Genomic DNA, 27,890 nt, shown 5'->3' on the forward strand with positions numbered 1-27,890 from the left:
TGTTCTTTTTCAAGAATTAGAAAGAAAAGTACAAAAAATGTTGACATTAAATAAAAACTGGTCTTTAATATGTAGCCTAATGAATGTGGTCTTTAAAAAGCTCAGTTGTGTGCCTTTATATTTCTGTCAAATCTTTTTTTCCCCTATGTGCTGTATATATCCACTCTAGGGCTACATGATCATTCACATTTAAAGATACACTTTTATCAAAGTTTTTGCCATATTAGCTTGGTTCTGTATCTGATATCAACAATATTGGTATACAAACCAAGTCAGGTACTGTGCTGACCTTGCCCGTGGCTGAAAAGTAGCAGTGTGCCATTTGTGTTGGGCTGGTCTGAGAGCAGGGTGTTGTTTCAAAACAGTCGATCCGTGCTCAACATCAGCTTTCCCTTCACAGACACAGTGGTTTAGCCCTCAAGCTTGAGGGCCAACTTCCTGCCTCTGGTCAACACGGGTCACAAAAAATAAGCTCTAGCTACAGTATAGGGTGAGATTTCTGTATGGCTTCCTATACACTTCTTATTGGCGTTGGTTTTCAGGAAAGTGGTCATATGTGCCAAGAAACTGAATGTGTTTGTCTTCCAGTCGCCAAGATGACAGTACTTTACATATAGCTTATCACACTGGCGAAAATTACATAGGCCTTGAACAATCTCTGCCCTCCGCTTTCCTATTCTCTCATAGGGAATGGTGGTTTTCATCTCACTGCATTTACATAAGTTAAACAAAAACTTTCAAAGCATCATTCATTATCAAACAACTACATCCAGAGCAAGTCCAAAGCCAAGCAGAGCTCAGAGATTTATTCTGTAAAAATGTAATAAGTAATGTAGCAGTTTTAATTACTTCATCAACATAACTTATTACATTTGATTATTTTTTGATTACCGTTCAGTACCATTAATTTAGTCTGTAGGTGCCCTGTAGAGATTTCACAACTTAATGACTTCTCAGAGTTAATATTTAATGAACACAAAATGCTGAATTAAGTTAGTGAATGTTATTAGACCTCATACCTCTGACCTGCACCGTCTGCAGAGATGCCAAAAGAGGGCCTTCCAGCAAGTCCAAAGACGCAGAGCAACTGAATAAATGTTATATTCCACATATGGGGCCTTCACCAGAAAGAATGAACACAGGCGTAACTCCTTCATAATCAGCAACATCAGAGTAATTGTAATTACGCATGTTGTACCAAGCTCCTACCTGTCACATATCACAGTTACATTTATTTTGTAATTTCATTTGATACAGTAATCTTGTTATGTAACTAGTTACTCCCAACACTGCAAACGATTGTTAAAAGTGGTTTAGCACCATTTCAAGAGGGTCTGCTGGGATTCTGCCCTTCGTGTTTGTTTCCAGAGAAGGATGTTGTACATAGATTGTTTCCAGTTAACAAAAGCCTGCTTGACTGCACAATGGATCGTGATTAGATTAAAGCTGCACTGTAAGAGCTTTTCGTTTGTGTTAAAGCGGGTTTTATCTCCGAGGGTGACGGGGCCAAAACGGGACACTGCTGGGAAGCTTTCTTTGCAAAGATACACAAGCTCTGTGAAGGGCATGCTGCAGGCACTGGAGGTCTCTATCCTTGATATCCAGACAAATGGCATGATGCATTCAAACACTTTGACGGATGCAGCTATTTGTTAAGGAAAGGAGAAGGAGAATGAGGAAGGGGCATAGAGGGAGAACAGAAACGGACAGATCTTTACAAAGGAGGAAGAGTTAGTAAAGGGGAGAAAGACTAGGAAGGCAGACACAAGGCCTGGGGAGCATCCATGTCATTACATTTCCCTTGAACTCATGTCAGGGACCCTCTGCTGCCATCAGTCTGATGAAGTGTAGCTGGTGCTATGAGCAGTCAGCCTGGCGAATCACTTCACGGATCACAACACAAAAGCCCAGAATGCTCAAAGCTCAAAGTCTTTGCAGTGCTTCCACCACTGCCCCACGTGTCAAAACAGCTGAGTACATTATGTCCTCCATGTTTACATGGCATGACACTACAGTCACGGAGAATTTGGTCAGCAGGAGGAATGTCACCCTTGGGTTAAGGTCCCCCTTTAGGCTGATCCCCAGGCCACGGCATCTCAAGCAGCCTGGATTCAGTCAGATTTGTCTCAACATGAAACACTGTGTGCTTTTCACCCTTAAGGATGGACCAAGAGTAATGTGAGTCCAGGAGGCCGTTTTATGCTCCCTAAATGCACTGCAGTCTAAAAACCAGAAGGTTTCAATGTTACAAGAAGAGTGCTATTTTATGTCCTCTGTTAGTGGACACATAAAGGGCACCGAGCTATACGATTATAACCTAATTACATGGTAATATGGAACACTTTAGGTGAAAACCAATAAGTCTACCATAACAGGTCTAATGTAATCCCATTATAGCTCCATTACCTTCAAGAGGGTAAGGAAAGTAGGAAAGCATATATTTTTCATCAGGGGCTTCTGGGTATCACATAAGAGGGCATCAGGGAATAGGGCATCAACAATGAGTGTTGTGTTTATCACTCTTGTCTTAGCTCAGAAAGAATAGTGGTACTTGAAATCAGAAGATTCATTTTAAAAAGATATTAATGCCAAAGAATGTACTAAGCCATAGCCATTAATATCTATGGAGGTAAATTGCAGTTCTACATGCACAGAAAACTTGTTGAAGCGATGAGTATGTATGCTCTGTGGTACATAACCATGAGGCTCAAGTAGAGTCCTGCAATACATATTCAGTTATAACACCACTGAACATGATGGGAGCTGAATTCACACAGAGAGAATGTACAAGCAGAGGAAGACCTAGATCGTTCATACTAGGCTGACGGGTTAAAACTTTAAAAAGCAAGTGCTAATTTCACATGAATACATTAGCAGTTTAAAAGGAACAGCATCACTTAAAGACGGTGTTATTACATTACAGGTTCTGAAGGTGTAGTTTACCATGATGTGATGTGAATTTCACATCACATCAGACAGACTCATAAAACCATCAGCTCCCTACCTTCAGTGAGTCCCATGTGGATGGTCCAGTAGTTCTGCAGACACTGCAGCTCCTTCTTCATGCCCCTTTTGCAGCGGCAGTCATACAGAGGACTAACCAACAGCACTTCCAAGGCAGCTTGGCACTCCCTGTTGTTGTCCAGCATGGCTTCCTTCTCCTTGCCCACAAGGCACTGGCGCATCACCCGGTACCGAGAGCTGCAGTAAGGGTTCTGGTTGCACATGTCACTCGCCTGGATGCAGTCCACCCATTCTGGCTGCGCTCCGGGCCCAGAGCCGGTGCCTGGAGATCCTGGAGCGCTGGTGGCCAAGGACACAGACAAAGCTGAGGGGCCGTCCCAGGAACTCGCTGCCTCATCTAGGTGGAGAAAGAGGTGGGGGTGACAAGAGAAAAGAGGGCTCAGAAATTTTAAATGATGTGTGAGGGATATTGTCTTTTTCCGCTTGTTTGGGCATCCAAGTGCAAAATACATCACATACCTGCTGTCGTTTTATTTAGCTCATGAAACAGGTTTGAAATGACAGAGGATTAAGAGCCTGTGACATGCCTGTGCATGCCAAAGCACCTTCCACATTACATTTCTCACAGTTCACATTAATCTTGTACATTTCTACCTGTGGTTTTGTTACTGTTTTATTTACTTAATATTCAGCAGGTAAGCTGTGATTACCTGTGTTCACTCCAGTGCACCTAAAGCCTTCAAGACAAACTATACTGCACCTTTCACATTCTCATTAAATCTAATCATAAGAAAGACTCAATCATTGGAGAATATCTTCCTAATTATCTCATATCAAACGAGCAGCTAATCAAGAAGTGCACTTAATTCACCTGGAGGTAAGCAGAGGTATGTGAGTTTCTACAGGGTAAACAGTGATCCACACGGCACAGTCAGAGACACAGGTGTTGCGGTTTGACAGGAGTCAAGATTGAAACGCACCTTCACACAAACCAAAGCAGAGAGCTCGGGTGAAATGGCAAGAGAGACCCCTTGTGGTGATCTTGAGCATTGAGCTCGGGGAGAAGTGATACTGCATCAGCAGCAGATAGCAACGGGTGAGAGAAGAGTAACATGAAGTTCACTGTCAATTGAATGTTATCAGTCCATAAGCTTTTAATGGGTGTAGCCTATTGGCCCTTTTGGACGACAATGAAAATGATATCGGAGCTGATGATGATGGGCAAGGTGAGGATGTTGATGATTTCTCTCATGTTACCAAACACACAAGTGTGTAACTGAAAAGACTAAACATATTTTCATTTCACCGCCTAAAAGCTGTATTACGCTGTTATAAAATATGAACTCTGTGTCTCTGCTGTGGAAGCTGTGCTTGTTTCATGGATGCAGAATAAGTGATTCAGTCACAGAGACCAAGTTCGGTGTGTAGCAATGAGAGACAATTACATATCATCTAATTAATCCATCCGGATAACAGGAACGCCCATCAGCATCTCCCCGCATGCATCATAAAAAGAGACGGAATAACCTTGTGCCCTCAAACAACTCCAGCTTGAGAGCCAACACGACAGACACAGGCTACCACAAAATGCTCTTTGACAACAATTACTCATGTCCAAAATTAATCCTTATGAGCCACAAAATTCACAATTTGCGCACAATTGCAGGTGTTGTTTCCACAATTCACTTCTCACCTAAGAGCAGAAGAAAGACGTAAACGCACATCCACACAGTGACAGACTTCATATTGGACTCAGTGCGGAGAAAGATGAGTTGAGGTCCTGTAAGACTAATATTTCCACCTTGTGAGAGGTTAATTCCACTCTTCTGATCCTTCACCCAGAGGCAGGCTAAGTGTAAAAAGTCAAAATCCTCATTCAACTTCAAATCAAAGACGCACCTCCGGAGAAAAAAAAATCCTCGACTCCCAATGATAATCCACAATATTATATATATACTGTATGTATATATTTAAATTATAGACTAGGGAACCACGACACAGGGGGGAAAAAATCCTCTGATATTGGAAAAAAGAAAAGAAAAAAGAAGCCAAATGCCAATCAATCAATCAGTCGATCCATGAAAGCAGTTTCTCAGGGTCCGTCTGCGCTGCATTCATAACGACAAACTACTGAGACTTGATCACTCCGCATTATAAGGGCTCAGACCGCCCGCTCCAGTTGCCCTTTGGAGACAATCTGTCCCTAAAACATCCCTTAAACTGGCAAACACTGATCTGTTAGCTATGCCAGCGTCTCTAACGAGGTAGAAGAACTCATCGGAAAGTGCTACAAAACGCTGACTGGATTGTTCCCCCCTCCTCACCACTGGCTCCCTCAAAAAGCTGTGCGCTCCTCTGGAGAGGGAGTGAACGCTTCTTTTGCACTGACTGCATGCGTGTCGAGGCATCACGGCACTTTATAAAGAGGAGTTTGTGAGAGCCAGCAGAGGGCGCTGCCGGGAGGCTGCTCTCAAAACGTGGGATTTGGTCATAATGAGGCCCGAAATAAATGATACCCTATAGAAAAAAAGAAGAAAAAAATCCACTCCATGTTGCTGTAATTTTCCTGCGTGGAGGTGAGGACTGATGCCCTCGTGCTCCCCAGCAGTGAAATGAGAGACCTCACTTGGCCTGTGTCTCTGAAAGCCTGTGGTATTGCTATAGGATTGTCTATGAGAGCTTATACATTCTCTCAAACAATTTCTGTGATTCATATACAATACCCCTTCTCACATGGTTACAATCTCTTTGATGAGGCAGCCTGTACAGTGCCGTTCAGCTGTGCAGCTGTAGGCGTGAGGATGCCACAACTGCAACGCATCAAGAGAAGAAATAATAAGTGTGTTGGCCACTTGCACTCATAGCAAGATTATCCGGTCAGCCAGCAAATAGTGACTCTTTTCTTCAAGCATTTAGCAAGGCCGCTGGGCCAATTCATTTTTGGCTGACATCACTGTAAACCCATAGAAATTTGCAAGTGATTCTTAGGGGTAAGGTTAAGAGGTGGTTTGAACAATGATGATGAAAATGTCACCATCCATTTCGGCAGTATCCCAACACTTCCCTCTGCATCTGCTTCCATCTGTTTGAGAGAAAGATTCTTTAAAAAAAAAAAAAAGAGCACAATGTTTCGTATTATATTTGTGCTCACAGGAAATAACCCCACAAACCACAGGATCAAGCCATTTTTCAAAGTGGCTTCACATTAAACAAAATGACTTTGTTGTGCATCATTGCTTAACTAGTGCCAGGAATGTCATAAATCTTTACAAATCTTGAAAACAAAGTCTCCATTTAGAGGCTTTGACAGTGACAAACTGCAAGGCCACTGGCTCATAATGATGTTTGACTGTCAGCCCAGGCTTCCATCCAAGAGGGAAAAGAACTTGCCGTTATAATGGCAAAATCAGCCTCATTCTGCCTATATTGGCCCGGGCTTATGTTCGTCCTCCCCCATGAGTCTGAAGTCTCTGTCATTATTAGGACACAGTAAAGCATCATCCACCACCATGAATGTATCTGTCCTGCATTAGTGCAGCAGTGACTGATGCATCCCAGGTTTTAGATTGTTTGTTTTTTGTAGACACATATTTCAACACAAAACTGCCAACTTTTGCATTTCAAATTCAACATTTTCTCTATAAATTTGCTTCTTTTATCTTAGGAGATAACAGAGATGGTGTCAAGTTATTCAAAATAATTTCTCACTAAAGATCAGACTTTAAATAAAGTTTACAATTGCCTGAGCTCAAGAGGAGGGAGAGATTTATATAATAATACTAAAAGCTAGAGAGAAACACTACCTGCAAACACAGTGGGTGAAACGGCTAAATTTGCATTTTGAATTATTTTATAGGCCTCGCATTATTTCCATCCATAATAACCCAATACGGATAAATCCTCTCCTCACGTTTTTTTTGTCTTGTGCCAGGCTGTCAGGTCCATGGAGGAAGTTTATTCCTGTTGACATTGCATGATTCACCCCCTCCGTGGCTCTTTAATTGCTCCATTCTGACTTCATAGAGCATCTGCATTTTTTTTGCATGTATAATTAGAGAACCCACAGAGCGAAACACACACACACACTGCTATGTCCTTGTACAGTTGTAACAGTTACGTGTGTAGAAGACAGGCCTTTCCTTTCAGACAAACATGCACCCAGATGCACATCATCCTTATGTCAGATAACCGTGCTCCCACAAGATGGCTCAAGACAGTGAAGATAAGAAATGACAAATCTGGATATAGAAGACATTGTTCTTGCTATTGAGGGAAATCAGTCCCAGACTCTGAGAAGTGTGTGTAATATGGTGAATATAGATTATATTATTATGAATTCATAGGATATGAAATAATGATACAGATAACAGTCAATGTTAAAACTCAGTGCAATAAATAGTGCTTGGTGAGACAGGATGGGGCTTCGAGAGTGAGCTCATGCTTACTCTCGTGGGTCAAATAAGAGCTTAGACAGTCTGAAACTGTCACCTTGAAAGCAGGACATACAAACTTGAATACAAATGTGTGTATTCAAGTTTATTTGTGTTACAGCTTGTACAGATGGCTGCATAAGTCAGTGTGTTTGCAGGATGCCTGTAAATTGTGTTTTTGGCCATTCAAACTGGACCCAGGTGAATCCAACACATTTAGTCATCAAAGTATTAACTATCTCGGCTTAACACCTTCAATAAAGCATCGATCCCATTCTTAATGTCTCACCAATTAACACATTAAATTAAAATAGGTGTTGGGCAACTCTGATAAGGGTTTCTCTTCACCTCAGAGATTTGCAAACAAAAAAACGAGAGTGAGATTTATTCGAGGGCAGAGGTCACTGTATCTTTCTCTGCTGGTCATGCACGTTGGAGAGAGTGCTAATGAACCTGAGCTTACAGTATGTGCGCACCCACACAAGTGGACACACATACAGTACAAGCACACACGAGGTTAAGCATGACTGATTAGATTAGGAATTATGGGCTAATTAATGTGCATCTTGGGAGACCTGTGCAGCATGCTTATTAGGAGACACAATCTGAGTTGACAAAAACATAGGTGTTGTTAATTCCCACTATTAAAATTATTTAATCAGGATACTGTAGTTCTATTTCTTCCTGTTTTATTCATTTCAAAGTAATAAGAGAAGCTGAGAAGAAAACCTCTGCATGTGTGTACTGTGCAGTCATAAATTATTGAAGGGTGGACTTGCTGTCGCAAAATATCTGTTAAACTTCCCCCACTCTAACTCTTTGACTAAAAGTCAATTTGGAAACATTAAAATGGGCACAAAAATATATGGGTCATAATATATTTGAAACCTCTCAGCTTTCACACAGCTATAGTGCCTGTATCAGGTGCAGAGCCCGGAGTCACTTCAAATCAGTCCATTCGGATCAATGTGAGGGGGAAAATAGCCAAAGCATCAGTAAAGTCAATTGTGGAGACGGTGGAGTGACAAGTGCCGCTGTAGGCTACTCCACATTCTGGGTAGGGCCTGTGTGTTACACTCTACAGTACACTGGTCTGGGAAGCTCAAAGTCTAAAACCACACGTTTATGTGTGTGTCAACTTTGTTTTGGGTTGTTTTGAGAGTATGAAAAGCTCTACATTTCTGATGTGACCCCTGCTAGACTCTCTGGTGGCTATCGACCAGTTAGATCCATTTGTTTTCAAGGCATTTCAGACGTTGTCCATTTCTATCACATTACTTTGACAGAAATTGAATTTCCTCTGATGCATTTTTATGTATCCTAAGTGCTGTTCTGTCCTCACTGGGAGTATAGCGTTTCAAGTGGTGTGATGATGCAAAAACACTTTGGGTTTTAACAAAAAAAAGAGAGAAATGCATTTTATTTTAATGTGTGTATTGACTTTCATGTATTGTTTTCTAAATGTTTTCCACATAAAGTCCTTGAGAATAAGCACCATTGGCATGGCAATCTGGCCAATGGCCAAAGGCCGTTTCAATATCTTACAAGAGGACATAAGAACACAGAGGACAAACGTTATCTGCGCGTGGACGCCATGGCGGGCTGTCTGTCTTCTAGTCTCCACAAGATTGTCATCTTTCTGACTGTAATGGCAGCATACACTGAGGACATGCACCTCTTCCCATCAAGAGGGTACAAACAAATAGCATGAGTATGCAGTTTTTTTTTTCCAGCTCTGATGTCTTTTCGTCTTACTTTTACAGTTCAAGGGCTTTATGGGCAATGACATCACCAGAGATATTATATTCTGTGAATGAAGTGGTTGGTTGCTGGTTGAATTTCAGCAATTTTCCACAGAGTTGCGAACAGCGGCACATCTAACCCATCTCGTTAAACACGCCGTGGGTGCCGTACGGGATATTGACAGGGACCTCAGCTCTACCCAGCTCAGTGAAGGTCTTGGCGTCCAGAACGAGCAGGAAAGTGCTTTTCTCCTGGAGAGAGAAGCAGAGGAGATTAAATATGATATGTGTAGAAAAAGGTCACAGAACACCCTTTTCACAATAATGATAGTGAAAGCGCTAAACCATTTTTCTTCTTCTTGCATATACAGTGTGTGTGGTCAGGTTGCACAGAAAATATACAAACACTGCTTTATAAGCTTTACTGTAAGACTGTGTGTGGATATAAGTAGTTTTCTTTATAAATCTCACAGCAAAATATCAAAGAAGAGTTGTATCTTAATATTTAGTTCAAGCATTGTTGTTACTAAGTCAATAATGTCTGCTGCCTTTCTTGTAGATTAGTTTTGTTTGTTTTCTTTTTTGTATTTGTTAACTTACCTCTCTGGGCGTGATGATGACTGACAGAACCACTCCATCATCTTCCTCAGTAGCTCTGGGCGAAGCAACAAAGACAGGCTCAGACGGGAACAAGCCAGGATAACGCCACACCTAGACAGGGAAGATTACATAAACATCCCCTTCACTCTGAGCCGTTTCATGTTATAAAACCAACTCCCAACCTACTGCTCCCACTCAATGATAGAGAAACAGCAGTAGAAATCACTTTGATGTGATAATACGTGGCCCAGTTAACAATGGGGTTTCTCTAAGTAGTCTTTGATTGATAGAGAACCTTAAGCTCCTTGGTGTGGACATCCATCTTTAGCAAAGAGTCGCTGAAGACATGTCCAAAGCCACAGGAGTAGAAGTAGCGGTAAGGTCGGCCGTTGTAGTGGTCATAGTTGATCTGAGGGAACTCAAGGCCGCCATACTGCAGCAGCTCATCATCATGAAGCTCCTCGTGGGTCATGTAAACCTGTGGGGACACCGGAGGAAGCAAGGCTTTTACACACATTGCTCAGCTTTTAGATTGCAGCAAAAAATGCTAATTCACACCAACAGACCTGATTTACTGTGAAGTGTTAATGCTGTGAGGGTGAGAATCAATATCGCATTATTCTCTCAAACAGGTAAATAGATACCTGCAGAAGATTCTCACCATCTATTTCCAGCTTTGGTTAGAATAAATCACTGTCTTTTAATTTTACTTTTATGTACTTCAGATGCAGTTACAAATCTGTATTTTTCCCATTTTGACATCTTTATCTGCTGAAAGTCATGAAATTACTATCTTGCTAGAAGAACCTTCAGCATCTTACCCAGGATAATAGCAGTGTGTGTGTGTGTGTGTGTGTGTGTGTGTGTGTGTGTGTGTGTGATACACATAATTATAGTTCTCATTCTTTACTCTATTTTACTGGCTCGAAGTTAAACCACATCAGTGTAAAGTGTTATGTACAGCTAAACAAATTATTTATATGTACAAAGATCATCATGCACACCCACCTCCCCTTGCTTTGTCTTCTTGGCTGTGGCTTTATATTTATTCAGAGTGACAAGGTTTTGGTCCAACGGAGTTTGTTCATCCACAGTCAGAGGTAGGACGTATCTCCTTGGAAGGTTTCTGCACAACGCGTTGTAAAACTGCCAGAAGAAATTAGACAGAAATGAACATTTGTTAGTGTGGCTTCTTTGCTGAAATATGCAATGCAATCTCAGAACCTATGAGATACTGATGCAAAATCATGTTTCTACACGGTGGTGATATGATTTAAATACATTTTCATATTTTATTTGAGTAAGTACATTTTGGTTAATGTTATACACTTCAACATGTTTGAAACCACAGACCATGCAAAAGCGTATTGCATCAGAAACTTAGCAATTCATGAATAAGAGAGAGTAAATGGAAAAATAAGAAGCTATCAGATGCAATTGGACCATCTCTGCCCAGGAGACAGACTTTGTTGAAAAAAATCTAAATAGGAAAGTGAGAGGGAGATGACCATGGCTCTTTAGAACCACAAACAATTCTCTAGGTCCTTGCTGGTTCATATTTTATGTTTTGTTTTATGTTTTGTTGTGTTTTGTGAGGATTGTTAGAAATACCTAAAAATGGTGGGTGGTTGGTTGGTTGGATGGATGGATGGTGGGTGGGATAGATGGATGGATGGATGGATGGATCGATATATCTGTTTGCATGTAGGTCATTCTGAGTCGAAGTGTATGCATTTACCTTGTCCATCTCCTCCCCTGGTTCTCTGCGGAGGTTCTCCAGTGTGAAGTCTCCAATGACCTCCCCATCGTCCCCACAGCACATGTCCATAACCAAGAACCCGTTGTCCTCATAAGCATTTATCTGATGCAGTGTGAACATTGGTGCTGCACTGTATTTCACCTTACTCTCCTGTGTGCCAGAAACATCAGCCTATCAGCGCTCAGAGTCATAACATATTCACAAAATAATAAGAGTTACCAATGCCTTTGGACCAACACGAAAGAGCTGGAGTGTTGTTAACATTCGGAGACGAGCTCCCTCCTTGGCTCGGCTGTTATTGTGTTGTACCTTCACATTTTGAAAGTTTGTTATTGTATGCTTAATGGGTATGCTGTGTAATGAGATGAGAAAATTGAGAGTAACAATGTATGAGAAAAAAGCTACACCATTAGAGTGTGACTTCATCAAAACAAATAAGGAAAAAAGTTCATCATGCGTGAAGAGATTAGTTTGCAGCTTCTTTTTTTGCCATGACTATTCAGCTGCTGAATGTGTAGTTTCCTGCTTCGCACCATCTTGCATAAAACAAATATATGGCTGTGCTGTAAACTAATTTTAACCCACCTTCCCAGTGTGTCTGTTGACCAGGTGGAAGATGGTGTCATACTGAGGTTCCCAGGTCATGACTTTATGGAAGCTCTTTCCCTGGATCCTGTACAGCATGAACTTGAGCAGGTCCAACTTGATCGGCTGCTCAATGAACACGATGTAGTTCTCCGACATGACTGGAGGACACAAACACATGCACAGTTTTTATTAGAATTGACCATACATCATCAATCATATTCTGAGGCTTGTTAGACCTGCTGCGTCACGGTGGGATAATACATTGCAATCTGACAAGTGCATAACTCATTAGTGAGATGCTGAATATGAGAATACTGCATTCTAGTTTTCATTTGGTGTCTTGTATAACTGCTCAATACCGCGTCACTTGTGAGAGTTCTTGGTGCCAGAGCGTCTGACAGCAAGGGTGGTCTGCTGGAAATATTATGTAGAGATGTAATCAGGGAACTGGTGCAGTACGAAAAACAAACACACCAACACTGCACACAGGGCTGTGAAGTCATGCTTGCGTTCTTTCTTAAGCAATGGCTTCTTCATCAAATCCTCGGCCTCCAACTGACTAAGAATATCCAATCATATTCCTGCAGGTGCACTGTGCGACCATCATAACCTCTCACCATGTTGCTCTGCTGATAGAGCTGCTTACACCAATGCTGTCGCAGCTCCCTCAAAACCCAAACCTCCCCACTGACTGTAATGCTATCTAATATTCATGTATTTGTTTATTAAGGGGGATTAGTGCTCCCAGCAGAATTCATGTTCCTGCAGGAACTCTCCCTTAAAGAGCAGAGTCGTGAGAACCAAACCCAACTATGCAACCTGCTATATTTGCTTTAAATGTTCAGTTCTTGACTTAAGTCTCTCTGACTTAATTATAAACACATACTATATATACATATACCATATATATTCAAGTAAACAAAACAAACAAAACACTATTACATAAATTATGTATGTCTTGATAGCAGTGCTTTCAGACTTAAGCCACAGAAGAAACTACAGTAAAAGTTGACTGTGTGACTTTTAAACAGATTTATTATGATTATGATTATTATTACGCAGGGACACAGCGTGGAAGAGAGAGTGTGCACTTCTGTGTGTGAGTCAGAGGCAGAGTTACAGACGAAGAAAGATACTGAGAGCCGAAGAGAAAGACAAAGGAACTGTGATTGACAAAAAGAAGCAGGACAAGACAGGAATTCAAATTAGTAATTAATAACAGCTCGAAAAACTGTGACGCTCTCTTTCACTGAAGTAGACTCGTCCTGTCAGCAGCAGGCAGAAAACAAAATCTCATAGAATTCATTAATTCCACTTCACTATACATCCAGCATGCAGACAACTTAAAGGAGGTGCAGCCTGTTTGTTATGCTGGAGTGTGTATCTCACCAAAGCTGTGATAATAGGAAGGTTTCCTGGAGTCAGCTGCACGGATGGAGCAGATCACTTTGGCTCCAGTCAGGTCTGCTGAGTCCACCGTCGCTGCTTTGTCCTCAGGAGGAGGCACGCGGATGATGCTGTAGAAGAAACCTGAGGAGGTCCAAAAACAAATCATGTTGTTGAGTTTGTGTTATGTTAAATATATTAGACAGGTGAGGAGCAAGGAAGCAAGGACAGTTACCGCCTTTGCCGTAGGAGTTGCCCATATTGTACGTAGCCCCATCACGGTCATAGTGGGGATGAGCTGTAGCTGAGTTGACGGCAATGTATTGAGTCCAGTCCACCTTAAATGGACAGCATCATCAGCTTTGTCCCCATCATGATCAACAGTCGACAGTTTTCTTTCATGTTTATCATCGATCAATTAGCATGAGGTTTCAAAAGCCACTTTTATATTTGATTCCTTGACTCACCTTCTCCTTGGTCTCCAGACTTTGTGGATCTACTCGTCTCATGTAGTTGGTTTCTGTGCTGACATAATAGTCTCCCTTGTACTTGACAAAGTTCACACTGGCGTTATCTGTGGCCTCTGTTCACACATACAGATGTGGGGGGACATGTGAAATACAACACATTAGCAGAGCCCATCATTCTTACTGCGAGCACTGAAGCCCACTTTTTAAATCAATTTCTTCCTCTTTAATTTTTCAAAAGGTTTATGTCAACTCGCAGATTGATCTTTCCCTCGCAGCCAAGCACACACACACGCAAATATATTGTTTCTTTTACCTCAATAAAAAAAGACAATATAATGAAACACCAGCTTTGATTAAGTTGCAAAAGCAATACACAATACAGAACATGCAGTCAAGGGCAAGTAAAAAAAAAACACATCTATATCCATATATATATATAGTTACAGTAATCTTTTTTCTAACTAAACGTTTGATTTTTACTTTGCCTCCAGTAATCTGGCACTGCTGCCTTTTTACCTACGTAAATCCACAAATGAACTGAACATTTGGCACTGCTGATGCGACATAATGCTGCGAATTACACGTGGGAATATGTAAAACGTAAAGAAGACATACATACTAGGAATCTGAAAGCGTGAAAAGAAGCGTGCAAAGATGTTCTTGCAGGGATCAGGCATAGCTAATGTCCCAAACTCTGAAACCACAATGCGGTTCTTCTCTGAATTCTGGACATATGAGTCACTTCGCAGGAAGCGGCTGCTGTACGTGACATTGCCCTCACAGATGTGGAACCGGTGCATCATGGCCATGCCGTCAAACCAGTGGGTGTATCTAAGAGGGGGGGGAAAGGACAGTTGATTTCTCGCCAGGGTATTTGTGTAAGACAAAGTAGAGAAAAGGATGTGAGCACAGTGGCACAGTAGAGACACTGAGAAATATTCATTTTCTTGGTGAATCAATCCTTTGTTAAACACTGGAAAGGGAAAATCCTAATTTCATCATATTCATGAGGACAAAAAAAAAAATCAAATTTTTCATGGGTGAAAGGAAACAACCCCTTGTGTGGCTCAATAAGTGACAGCTTAAACTATGCGGTTTGAATAGGTTATTGCCTTTTCAGGCAATTCACTACATTTCTCCAGACTGTAAATCCTGAACAATCCTGTTACTGTACATCTAAGATAAAGATCAAGATCACAGGCTATCTCAAAGCTGCTGTACGCTGGTGGCATTTAGTCTGCTGACTCATACTGTTTCTTCTGTTATTCTGCTGTTCCCTGTGGTGTTAATGTACTAGAAATGTTCAAGTGTAATTTTTCACTCTATATAATTACTGTTATTATCAAAAAATGTTCAGTCTGAGCTGGTTGACCATACAGGTTTATACAAATTATTACCATCACCACTGCACTGCACGTCACTATTGATGTAACGTTTCAATCCTAATGTGATATACCAACATTGAACCACTTTGTAAACGATCATGCCAATAATGCATAGTGAATATGTGAGCACAGTGCAATTTTTATTTCACAATGTTCCTCAAATACCTGTCTTTCCCAAATTCAAACTTCCCCGGGCCATTTCTCAGGAAGCTCCCATTGATCCATGTTGGAATAGTTCCATTGATGGTGGTGGGGATTGGATCAGGAGTTTCTTCCAAGGTGCGCACCAGTGACGCCACGCTCTCCAGCCCTTTGGCCTGTGGACATCGCTGCCTGCTGGACACTGACACTGAGAGAGGAGAGAGGGGGGGGGGAGGAGTCAATGACAGCTGAATTCTGAATTTTGATATACAGTTTGAATACTGTAAAATCTATGATGATAAAGCAGCGAGTGACTCTTGGCCCACAACCACACCTAGTCTATCATTTGTCTCACCCTCACCCTCTCCCTCCCACACACACACACACACACACACACACACACACACACACACACACACACACACACACACACACACACACACACCTTTCTGTCATCCAATAGCTAAGCTTACGCATTCCTCGCTTTTGCTCTAATTGAAATTGTAAACTGGATATGACAGGCATTTGTAGTCCTTGAACTATGAACACTTTGAATGAGGAAATGCTGTAAGAGTCTTCAGACACCACAAGTTACATAATACCTTCGGTGTGACTTGTTATCTTAATAGATTATAACCACCACAGCAGGCACCCAGGATCTTTAGCACCTTGATCTGTGTCTATCAGTGTTGTAAACGTCTTTGGCTGCTCACATGAGGAGCTGCTACAGCTGATCCATTTGATTTGCTTTGTTTTACAGTGGATGTCCTTCCTGACACTGCAGCCTACCTGCTTCACCAGTTGAGCCATGGTTTCCTTTTACAACCAATTTCTATACCGTCTAATTTTTTTAGATGACTGTGTTGTAAACAAACACACAAGTAAATCACACTTTCACACCTTCTATGTATCCCAGTGTGGTTCTTCACACATCTGTGCCTGTGTTTTAAGATATCAACACTCAAAAGAAACAATCAAACACTGCAAGTGATTTAAAGATGGTTTTGTGAGATAAACAGTATCTGTTGTGTCGGAGGAGACATTATGTAATGTATCAGGTCCTGCTCGTGCGAACTCATGGCTTGCAAAGGTCACGCACTGCGAATTACATTGCACTATCTGCTGTCTTATCTGTTATCCAGTCACTGGTTACCTTTCATTACCTCATGTGGCATGCATAATGGAGATTGTAAAATATATATGAGAGTTACGTGATTAGCAAAAGGAAATCGTTGCAGTTCAATACAGAGCTCCCTGCTGAGCGTCAGCTACCATATCAGAGTATTTCTGTCTATGTGAATTGTTATTGCAACCAATCAGCAGAGCCTGAATTCTGTTCATTCCCATGACACCAGTACAACAGACAATAAAAATGAGAATGTGCAATAGGGAGATAACTGCTGTAGGCTTTAACAGTCTCTTACAATGTTGACTTTGTGAGTTTTGATTGTGATTACTGCAGCATTGCAAATGATGCCTGAATGCACGCTGTCATTTTTAGGGGGGTATTTCATGTAGTTTCCTTCTGCTGAATTCAAAATCGAGTCTCTTGAAAACAAAACGGCGACACTGACGAGCCCAGAACTGTTGTGGATAATAGCTTCAGGTATTGCTTTTTTTTATCTTTCATTTTTGGATAATAACAATTGCAACAGTAGTTTATTTTTAACAGCTATTGCTTTAACAACTTGTTTTCCTTGTGGCACTAACAGTATGTCAGAGTACAAGTAAATGACAAAAAAGAAAGAAAACATCTCTTATATTCTTGCATATCTTTTTAATTTCTGTTCCTTTTTACTCTGCAGGGACCTGTCAGCCAGTTTTCTTCTTTTACTTAAGAGCTGAGAGTGACTACAAGCTGTTAATGAGACATTGTGAATATTCTTTCACCAGCTCTGATTCAACAGGAGACCTTGGAGCAGGAACAATAGCAAATGCCAACATGTCTTATTGTAACTGCAGCTTGGATTTTGAAATGCAACAAAATACCATTATGACTGAAACAAAAGCTAGAGAAACCACACTATCTAAATGCACGTCAGTGTGTACAAGTGTGTGAACTCTTTGGAGGGGATTTAGAGGCTATTGAATAGTCCCTTTTTTTAAAAAGGTACACCAAGATACATCAATGCTACACTACACTTTGATTTTTTTTTTTAGTTATAAGTGAAATGTTGATTTAGATAGACATGCCCTTTCCAAAATCAATAATAATTAAAGGAAAAAACAACAACAACAACAATGACTGAAAGTGGTGGCTACTCACTGCTGTGTGTCTGGGGCTCTGTGGTCTTGGTTAGGGCTAGACGTTGTGCGCATTTGATAAGACAAATGCAGAGGATTTATACGAGAGCTGAGATAAACCTTTGAACACTTGGACCCTCACCAAGCTGAGGACATTATCTCAGAGGCGCTACACATGTACAGTGTTGACTATATGATTAACCCTTTAATAAAAGTGACCAAAAAAGATAATATCCAATGGTTTCATGATGCACATCAATGTTTGTATTATAATAATAATAATAATAATAACAATAACAATAACAATAACAATAACAATAATAATAATAATAATAATAATAATAATAATTATTATTATTATTATTATTATTATTATTGTTATTGTTATTGTTATTATTAATCAATCTAGATTTAGTGATGTTAGCAAACAGAAAAATGCACTTGGAACATTTCTCCTGCATATATAGATGAAATACCCAGAAACCCCTGTTTCAAATCATAGCTAAGCACAGGCACAATAACTGTATGTTATATGAATGTTTTTGTCAGTGGTGTTAGTCTTTGTTGCAATTGTTATACAGTATGTGTTTAGTAATGCTTCTTCAGGTGACCTCCAGATTACATACAGTACTTAGTACACATTGTCTGCATATGCTGATCTAATCTCTAGGTTCTGCAGGTTGTGTATGTTACACTGTAATCATTCTTCCTACATGTTTCTGCCCAATTAAGTTACAAAAACTGTCCATAATTACTGTAAATGTTAAAATAATCTGTTGTGGTAACTAGTGTTGTGGCACATATACATTTATAATTTATGTTGTGTGATCAAAAGACAGCTTGCAAAAGACCTAGCTGCTGTTAAAAATATGTATGAATGAACAAAGGTAATGGCTTTTCTTTTTTTTCCAAGTCCACTTAAGACTTAATTGGCTGTGCAATATTCTGTCAATGTGTCCAATTCTGATAAACATTGCTTTCAAGTTCTATCACATAATATTTTGACTAAGTCCCTAAGTAACCCTTTATATAAGAGAAAACAGGCTGCGATGGTTCCTAAACCAAATTACCAGAATAAATGTGCAGTGATTTGTGAATAACTATGACACAGGTGTGAAGAAGAACAATACTCAAGCAGAAGAACACTCACATGCAGAATAAGACCAAATAACAAAAACTTAACTAACAACGGTGTTTTGTATGTAAAAAAAAAAAAAAAAAAAAAAAAGCAATAAAATAGCAATTGTGAACAAGACTGTATAATATAGACAAAAAAAGAGATAGGTCTCCAATATCTAAGAAGAGTTTTATGATGTAAAGTCTCGCTGAGGTATTAGAGCACAGTTGAGGCACAAAAAAAACTGAAATAAGAACTACATTATGTCTTGTTTTTTGTGGTTGCCAATTTGAGTTATTGTATAGTTAATTTATTTGTCCCAGAAAAAGGGAGAGGATGTTTTCCTGCAGGAATCTGAGTGACTGTAAATTACAGGAACTTGAGCAGAACAGGAACAAACTCTAAATCTGACAAATAACATGTCTGAACAATAACGTCTTTAACGCACTTTGTTGTGAGACAGGCTGCACCTACAGTAGTCCCACTACTACTGTACTCCCCTGTCACACTTTCCCACTCAACATGAAAGAATGGAAACCTGGCAAGTACATACAAGACCTGTAGGAAGACCAGTTGGGTCATGACATGTTTATGAGAACTAATTAAATCAGTGGTTCCCAACATAGGAGTTTTGAAGGGATGACAAACCCAATGATGAGATGCGGCAAATTAAAACCGTAAAAAACAAAGGCATCAAAATGAAATAAACATATGCACTGACAATCGAAACATGAAGGCAGGGAAAGCCTTCTGTTAACATCAGTAGGAAGGATAATGATAAAAGCAAATCAGCAGCAGACAGCCGATGTTTGGATTTACTTCAGCCCTGCGGCTCAAAGCACACTGCCTGTGGCAAATAAGGCAGCCACTGGAAAATACTGCTGTGTATTTTTTTAAGGCAAAAAAGGCTTAACAATATGGACGTTAGTTGGCTTAAAATGGGCTAAACATGAGTCTGTTGCTACAAATCAAAATATCTAGCCCACTGTGCTTACACATAATACATAACGGTGGTGCTAATGTTGGAGAAAAATGCGTATGCAGGGGAAATGAGTTAAAAACCACACAGCTGACTGCAGCCAACAGCACTACCACAATAATATTTATACATTATTGCAAGATCGCTCCCCTTTGCTCCACAAGGGGAGTGGCAATGGCCAGTGCAGTGTTTACTACATCAAAGTGATAGAGATCAGCCATAAAGCTCACATGGAGTGTCATTCAGAGTTCAGCGGCTCAGCACCCTGATAGGGAAAACAGACTGAAGTGTACCTGTTACAAACCCTTGGGGGGTGGGGAGGGGAGGGGGTGTTCAGCAATGAGGCCAGTGAGCTTCATCTCAGAACTTGACAGACTGCATCTTACTGCTTTTTAACATGTTTCAGCGGTAAGGAGCAGATTTTGGAGATCAGAGGTTTTGATCTTGATATGAATGGTTAGTGATCTCTCAGGTCAGGCTGACATCATTTGCAACCAAAAAAGAAAAACTGCACGAACTGGGATCATTTTCTTCCTCTGTTTTCTTCTCTTTTTTTCCATTTAATGTAGTTATATCACTTGAGTGCGTACCTCCGTCCATTATCTTGTGTCATCTGGCCGATATGAAATTAATGAATACAAGAGGTTTAATCAGAAAATGGAAGAGAGAGGCATCTATTCTGGACATACTGCCCTGTAATACGCTTAACAATGTTTTACAGATTTAAAGAGTAATCTTAATTAGTTTACGATTAATTGCATATCACAACTGGAGGAAAGCTCACACACCCATGGCAGGGATATGTGCACACACACAAGTACATTTGGACAAACACGTTCAAGAGTGTGTTAAGCTTGTTTTGTTGCTGTAGTTTACTTTCAAGTGCTCATTCCATCCTTTTAGTATTTTTTCCGGTCTGCAAACTGCAGATGAGCGGCTCTAACCAAACTGATTCAGCTGTTTTTAGTTGCATAGTATTCTCTGCAGTCAGTGAAGGGCCCTCACCATCATTTTCAATGTCAAAGTTTTGGCTGACCTCCTTTTCAGATTCTGCAGCCCAGTTAGATTGAGAATTGATTTCCTAAATGATTCACTTTATAAAGTTTGGATGTAGTTTCTTGCAGTAGACGGACACAAAATATTGCCCAGAAATGTTCTTTCTTGTAAAAGAATGTAACTCAGTTTGGTGTCTTAACAGATAAATTGTCCCATCTAGTGGTGAACCGGGAAACTAAATGATTCATGAACACAAAGTCCAGTCTGTCAAGTAGTTTGTTGAAAGTGTTTCTCTAATTTTTGAAATACTTTGTATTACAGCACCATGTTTGTTGAAAGAGCTCACAAATCAGATAAGAGTCTTACAAAAAACATTCTGGCCCAATGACCTGAATATGTTTTAACTAATGTTGGGTTCTCTCATCAGAAACATCTTTATGGTCATTATACAGGCCTTTGACTATTAATACACCAGCAATTACTCAACACCTTTTCCACTGACTCTATGTGTTTGTGCCATCATAACACCTAACCTTTATTGCATCATTGAATATTACCCATGGACCCTTTGACAGATTTACAATGTCTGCATGCTGAGTCACCTCAGGCCTGCACACACTGACATTTTCATACCTCAGGAGTTGTGTCTGTGTCCTCCAAGTCTCATAATTTAAGTTCTACTCATTCAAGTCATTATAACGACCTTATGACAGACTGGGTCTGTGTTTGGAGCCAGGTATTTGACTTCAGATACACTGCACAAAATCGTGTTTGAATATGAAATGCGTTGAATGACATGTTTGGTCATACATCTAGTCATTCTGTCTCTCACTATCTTGGCACTACATAATGCACCGCAGAACTGTGTATGTTGTAAGATGCCAAAAAGATTGTGGTGTATCTGTCAATATTTTCTGCACCAATGACACCATCTGTTTCTAATTGTCGTGGTTATTTATCATTATGGTGCCTCTTGGTTTGATTTTTGTTTTTACATTTTGGAGAAAACAGGTCAGCACCAGTAATCCAGATGTTGGCTTCCCATGCTGTTATGCAAGCATTTAATTCCAGGTTTCAGGGAAGAGACTTTGTCATGGAGAGGAGTGAAGGTAAAACGCACATTGATGTGGAGGATGTCTTGAATGTTCCTTCTGCATTTACATGCCTGCACATATTCTGCTCGTATAATCTGAAAGCTGTTGATCGCACACATACGATGCATGGTGGAGGAGCATACATACATGTAGAAGCTCTATGTGAAGGTCATGGGAATTGTTCCAGAAAAAACACCTGTGTTGTTCGTCAGCCATCCAATTTTTCTGACCTGATTGCCACTGGCCCCTCCTCATCCCCCAGAGGCCGTGTTAAACCAATAGGAGTTTGTGTTCCCACTTTGAGAGTGGGTGTCGCCTGTGGTGGAAAGTTTAAAAGAGAGTGTGTGTCCTGCTGTCCCTCAGCAGAAGCATCAATCAACATGATCCCCATTGTGCTGGCCTCAGTGCTCATTGCTAGCGGTAAGAACATCTGGCATTTTCTAATTTTGTGTGTAATTGTGTCTACGTGTTTTCAAAGTTGTGTGAGAGAGTGTGGATGCTGGCATATTACCACACAGAGAGCTCTCTGCAGTTCCTTACTGAAAAGAAAAATGGTGCAGTTTGTGCCTGAGCTGGGAATAAAAACACTTCATTGCTCTCCTCTTCCTCCTCTCTCATGCCCACCACATTCATGACTGTCTCCTCCCTATCCAGCCCTTGGGTGCGGAACCCCGCCCATTGAGCCCCTGACTTCACGTGTGGTCAATGGAGTGGATGCCAAGCCCCACAGCTGGCCCTGGCAGGTATGCTAATACATACACATCTGTCAGTGTTTTTATATTTACTGGCAGACCTTATGGGTCCGGCATCTGGTTATTAGCTGCCAGGCCCAGTGGCTATAGAAAATTCTGTGCTTAAATGCTTGTTTTTGAAATAACCAGATTAAATTATGCCATGCATGTACACATCGACAACCTGCCTCCAACTGTATCCTTTATGTCGTTCGTTTTTTGTCTCTAGATCTCTCTGCAATATGAGAGGGATGGTGAATGGAGGCACACTTGTGGGGGATCTCTGATTGCTGCCAACTGGGTCATGACTGCTGCTCACTGCATCAAGTAGGAGCAGCAGAACATAAATACACAAACACAAAGACACAACCATCAGTACACACATCTACAAACCACAGATCTCTCGTTGACTCTACTGTACCTATCTGCTCCACAGTCCTTACCTTATTCTGGACCCTAAACCCTTCCTAACCCTAGCAGAAATAAGAATTGGGCAAGTTTTAAAGTCCAAAGGTTAAAACTTAAGGTCACAGGAAAAAAAGAAATTAAAGATTATTCAGTCAGGTCACCGTCAAGTTCTAATCTGCACCAAAGCTTCTGTCTGGTTTAACTTGGACCTCAACTGTCTGTTCTGTCCCACAGCACCAAGCTTTCCTACAGAGTGTTTGTGGGCAAACACAATCTGGTTGAGGAGGAGGCTGGCTCAAAGGCGATCCTGCCTGAGAAGATTATTGTCCATGAGAAATGGAACCCCATCTTCGTGGCCTTCGGGTAAGACAAGCACCGCCGTACAGTACAAATAGCAGGCTGAATCTCCTGCCGTGACGTACAGTCCATCACAATGTCATCTGTTCTTCATCGAGGTGACAAATAGCACCGAGGCTCAAGTTTCATTTATTCACCTCGATCCAGCTCATTTCTTTGACACAAGTTCTCCATCTTCATTCATCTCAAATTCCTTGTTCAGCCTCAAATAAGCAGCTGGACTTTTAGAGACCTGACATGACTACCAAAGATTTCAAAAAATACAGATTTGCTCAGATAGTTTCTCGATCTGTCTCTCTTTCCGTCTTACTGGCAGTAACGACATCGCTCTGATCAAGCTGTCTGAGCCTGTGACTCTGAGCAGCCAGGTGCAGTTGGCATGTATCCCTGCTGCTGGCTCTCTGTTGACCAACCTCTACCCCTGCTACATCACTGGATGGGGCAGACTGTACAGTGAGTCACTCTTGGCTGTGTTTGTGAGCCTGTTATTGTATTGTATTTCAGCTTAGCATCACTGAGATGTCTTCACATTTATGTCCTTAAGGGTGTTCAACTTGTGTGCCAGAGTGATGTTTGTACTTACACGCAACAGTAAGCGATCGTGGTTACCCAGGGAAACCTCTAAAGTTTAGATTAAAATCACATGCATGATGTATTAGCTGAAAGTTTTTTTTTGAAGGGGGATTACTCTTAAATTGAAAATCTGGGTTGAACAGTGAATTTGCTACTTGGGGAAATGCCGTACAGCAGATCTGACAGACGGCTCATGTATGTGGAAGATGCTAATAGACCCTGCCTGTGTGTTTTAGCCGGAGGCCCCATAGCTGATAAGCTGCAGCAGGCTTTGATGCCTGTGGCTGACCATGCCACCTGCTCCCAGCCTGACTGGTGGGGTATCGCTGTCAGGACCACCATGGTGTGTGCCGGTGGGGATGGAATCGTGGCTGGATGCAATGTAAGTTTGTTTTCTGTGTATATTTGTGTGTGTGAGCAGAATGATAATTGATAAGTTGTTTTCAGCTTTTTCTTCATTTTTCCTTTGCTTTTCTTTTTCTTTATTTTTTTTTTTAAGAATTAAAACTTGTCGGGGTGGTGTTTAGCTCAGTCGGTAGAGCACCCGCCCTACGTATTGAGGCTATAGTCGTCACTGCAGGCGGCCCCGGTTCGAATCCCGTGTCGAGTGGCCCTATCCTGCCTGTCATTCCCCCTCTCTGCCTCCCATTTCTTGTCTCTCTCTCTCAACTATCATGTCCATTAAAGGCAAAGAAAGCCCCTAAAAATATACTTTAAAAAAAAAAGAATTAAAACTCGTAACATTGTAAAGCATGTAGCTATTTTAGCCAAAACTGTGCTTATTTATGCAACCAGTCATTGTTTTCAAATGAAGACATGACCAAAGATGCAGAGGGGGATTTTTTTCATCATACTCAGTGTTAGCTAGCTGCCAAGAAACAAGGTCTTTTTTGTTCCCAATATACTTTGATAATTGTGACTGTTGCACCTTACCAGTATTCAAGTATGTCAAGGAAAGTAATGAAACGTGAGCCCTTCTCTCTTTCTGTGTCCAGGGCGACTCCGGTGGCCCCCTTAACTGCAAGAACACCGAGGACATCTGGGAGGTCCATGGCATTGCCAGCTTTGTCTCTGGTCTTGGCTGCAACTTTAAGAAGAAGCCTACTGTCTTCACCCGTGTCTCTGCTTTCAACGACTGGATCGACAAGGTGAAAAACAACAACACATAAACAGAATTTAATTTCGTTGATCTCTAGATGCTGCATTTTTCAAATAATGACAAAAAATCTTTGTCGTCTCAGGTCATGATGAGCAACTAAAGAAGATGAGGTGTCAATAAAAGAGGACCCATGACACTGCATTTGTCTTGTCTGAGATGTGTTTGTTTCAACACCCATGCCATCCAGATGAACAGTGAATGAATCATGAGCCTTATTTAGCCACATTACAGACAGACTCGGCCTTGTCCTTCGAGGTTTGCTCGAAAAAGAAACAATGTGAACAAATGTCCAGCAGGTGTCCTCATACACTCATGATAGGGAATTGGTTCTGACAGCTTTCCAAAACAGGATGCTGTGCAGAATGACCAACGTTTCTGCCTGGGAACCAACAAATAGATGTGATTCACTGCAAATAGCCCACGTACAACAGGCAGGTGATTCATAAAAAAAAAAAAAAGTAAATTTATGTCAAATTACACCAAGTTGAATATTGGATGATTAGGGTAAATGGTGTGTGTGTGTCGTTATGAAAAAGCTCCTTCACATAAAATATGAATGTAATATCTCTGTTTGAAGACTGGCCCGGTTTAACTCCGTGGCCTCTCAACAGGCAGCCTTTATGAAAACCATAATACTCTGCTGGAAAGTCTATCTTCCGTCATGATAACAGCACTCCGAAGAAGGCTACAATGGCAGCGTTGAGATTAACACTTCTGTCAGTTTTTTCCACCCCGTGATGAGATGGGACTGTGAGAGTAGAAGGGGAAAAAAATTAAGAAAGAAATTAAATTGCCTCTGACCTCCTTCTCTTCTATCTCATTCTTTCTCCTGTGTCTCATTTGCAAGGCTCACACACAGACACACACACTGATAAGTTTTGACAGGGTAATAGTCAGAGGTGTGTGAGGGTCTTTATTGACATGAGAGGGAGTGATCAGACGTGACACGTCCCGGAAGAGGAAGCAATAACGATTGTATGTGTGTGTGTGTTTATGTACCTGCTTCCAAGAGAGTGTGTGTGTAAGAGCAGGCAGGAGGGGAGGCAGGAGACGCAGGAGTTTCACTGTGTCTCGATGTTTCTCCCGGGTTGTATCTGAGTGCATTTCTCTGATGTGATGAATCACACTTCTGAAGCAGCTTTCTCAGGAGAATCAGCCTGTGATCATTGATAACTATCCCAACTAAGCTCTCGTGTAGTGCTGCTCCCTGACTAATTCAGTCTGACTGTGACGGAAACTGAAGGGATCCATGAGTATTCACTGTCTACTTTGAACTGTATCCATAAAAATAAATCTATACATATTAATTTTAATTGCTTCATTTCAGAGTAGTGATAATGCAACAATGGATGAATGTTCAGTACTTGAAAACTGATTGCAGTAATTCATCAAAATTGTATAAAATAACAAGGTTAAAAAATATAATCAAACCAACTGATCTGACTTGATGTCTTTATATCATTCAAACTGTTAGAGAGTAATAAAAACGTGACATATCGTACCTGCTGCTTAAATCATTATATTGACCAAATGTTATAATTTATAAGATGATATTTGCATTAACTGGTGGCAATCTGATCATTCAAGCTTAATTACATTTTTGGCTCAATTATGCCGCATTTAATTACATTTATCGAGTTACTACATCATCTGGCAGTTATTACAGTCAGTCACTAGAGTCATAGTCAATTTAAATAATTCAGCTCTTGAATTATTGCTAACATGCGCACCAGAGTACGCAGCTCTTTGATTAAACTGCTGCTCCGTGGATCTCACCACATGCAAGTCTCAAGCCAGCGATGAGGGTTAGAGTGAGGCCTCAAAAGAAAGCTTTGTCTGAGACTGAACTCTGTGGGTCAGAGCATCCCACCATCCCACTCACACACAAAGAGAGAGGGGGGAGAGTGGAGCAAACTCCCCCAGGGACACCCTGCTGCTGCGCTGAATACCAATGAGGGGAAAAAAGAGGCAACAAGTTTGAAGTTTGAGCAGCTGCTACTGAGCTTTGTGCAATTTGGCTGAAGTGCAGATGCAGGAAAGAAGGTGCTTGTAATTCACGGCACCTTCAAGACCAAAATGCTCTTTAAGCTGTGTAGTTCTGAACTTGTTCTGTATTTAATTTGAAAATGATTCACTTTGTTGTTGTATATATATGAGATCCAAGTATTTCACATTCAAATTTGTGCATATTTCAAAACATTAAATACTATGTAAAAGAGTTCAAGTCAGTTTGGTATGAGGGTGGGCAAGTGGGAAAAGAAGCTGTTTGAAGTCATAGTATAGCAAAGTGACTTTAACTGAATCTAATACATTCCTTTAAGAAATGAAATACTGGTATTTTGGGATGAATCCTCCCTCTGTCTCCCTTTCTTCCTCTCTTTTCTTGATAGAGCATTGCTTTGATGTGTGCATGATGTAACATGTCTTTTACTCTACTACTTTTGCTGCAAGCTCCTTTTGCGTTCAGCACTATGGTGTGACCGTGGGATCTTAACAGGGGTGAGGGAAAAGCCCTCAATGGGATGTGCTGCGCCCTTCTATAAATGGCTCGGCAGCAGCAAGCCGTTAGAGGGGGAGGGAGGGGCAGGGATGGGTTGGCAGGTGGGTGGGTGTGGGGGAAGGATCGAGGGATGACGAGCAGCCACACTGACAGCAGCATCTCCGCTCTGTCGCCCTGTGCCTGTCAGCAGTCACCGGGACTCCGCCGGCGTGACTTCATTAATAGTCCGGAGCTGACCGCCCGCCAGCGCCTACTGCCTCCTCTGCT

At 41.1% G+C, this 27,890-nt stretch overlaps 3 protein-coding genes across 3 annotated transcripts in view; 1 reads left to right on the top strand and 2 right to left on the bottom strand.

The window, feature by feature from the left end:
- The window catches only part of LOC310990744 (GDNF family receptor alpha-2-like), a 46,801-nt gene extending 41,466 nt beyond the window's left edge, over positions 1-5,335 (bottom strand). Inside the window, exons 1-2 of the mRNA XM_083978233.1 lie at positions 4,658-5,335; positions 3,005-3,361 (exon numbers count right to left, since the gene is read on the bottom strand). Of these exons, the coding sequence (XP_083834359.1) occupies positions 3,005-3,361; positions 4,658-4,709 (409 nt within the window). The 5' untranslated portion in view covers positions 4,710-5,335. The remainder of the gene's footprint in view (positions 1-3,004; positions 3,362-4,657) is intronic.
- Positions 5,336-9,271: 3,936 nt separating this feature from the next.
- Positions 9,272-27,890, bottom strand: part of bco2l (beta-carotene 15, 15-dioxygenase 2, like) — a gene marked incomplete at its 3' end in the record, with an annotated part of 31,599 nt that continues 12,980 nt past the window's right edge. Inside the window, exons 2-12 of the mRNA XM_083979710.1 lie at positions 15,490-15,673; positions 14,559-14,770; positions 13,937-14,052; positions 13,705-13,807; positions 13,473-13,613; positions 12,081-12,241; positions 11,475-11,645; positions 10,745-10,882; positions 10,032-10,214; positions 9,737-9,847; positions 9,272-9,388 (exon numbers count right to left, since the gene is read on the bottom strand). Coding sequence (XP_083835836.1) covers positions 9,272-9,388; positions 9,737-9,847; positions 10,032-10,214; positions 10,745-10,882; positions 11,475-11,645; positions 12,081-12,241; positions 13,473-13,613; positions 13,705-13,807; positions 13,937-14,052; positions 14,559-14,770; positions 15,490-15,673 — 1,637 coding nt within the window. The remainder of the gene's footprint in view (positions 9,389-9,736; positions 9,848-10,031; positions 10,215-10,744; positions 10,883-11,474; positions 11,646-12,080; positions 12,242-13,472; positions 13,614-13,704; positions 13,808-13,936; positions 14,053-14,558; positions 14,771-15,489; positions 15,674-27,890) is intronic.
- Positions 22,249-25,264, top strand: ela3l (elastase 3 like). The gene is made up of 8 exons (XM_083979565.1): positions 22,249-22,315; positions 22,550-22,638; positions 22,856-22,953; positions 23,269-23,397; positions 23,708-23,844; positions 24,201-24,346; positions 24,960-25,112; positions 25,206-25,264. Exons 1-8 carry the CDS (start codon positions 22,276-22,278, stop codon positions 25,221-25,223), a joined length of 810 nt encoding a protein of 269 aa, XP_083835691.1. The 5' UTR covers positions 22,249-22,275; the 3' UTR covers positions 25,224-25,264.

Source organism: Trachurus trachurus (genome assembly GCF_905171665.1).
Source record: "Trachurus trachurus genome assembly, chromosome: 9".
Taxonomy (NCBI): Eukaryota; Metazoa; Chordata; class Actinopteri; order Carangiformes; family Carangidae; genus Trachurus; species Trachurus trachurus.

Excerpts from the sequence above, each read along its gene's own strand:
- ela3l (XM_083979565.1), top strand. The coding sequence starts at position 22,276 with ATGATCCCCATTGTGCTGGCCTCAGTGCTCATTGCTAGCG. Across the intron at positions 22,639-22,855 it reads CCCACAGCTGGCCCTGGCAG|ATCTCTCTGCAATATGAGAG; the intron begins GTATGCTAATAC and ends TTTTGTCTCTAG. Across the intron at positions 22,954-23,268 it reads ACTGCTGCTCACTGCATCAA|CACCAAGCTTTCCTACAGAG; the intron begins GTAGGAGCAGCA and ends TCTGTCCCACAG.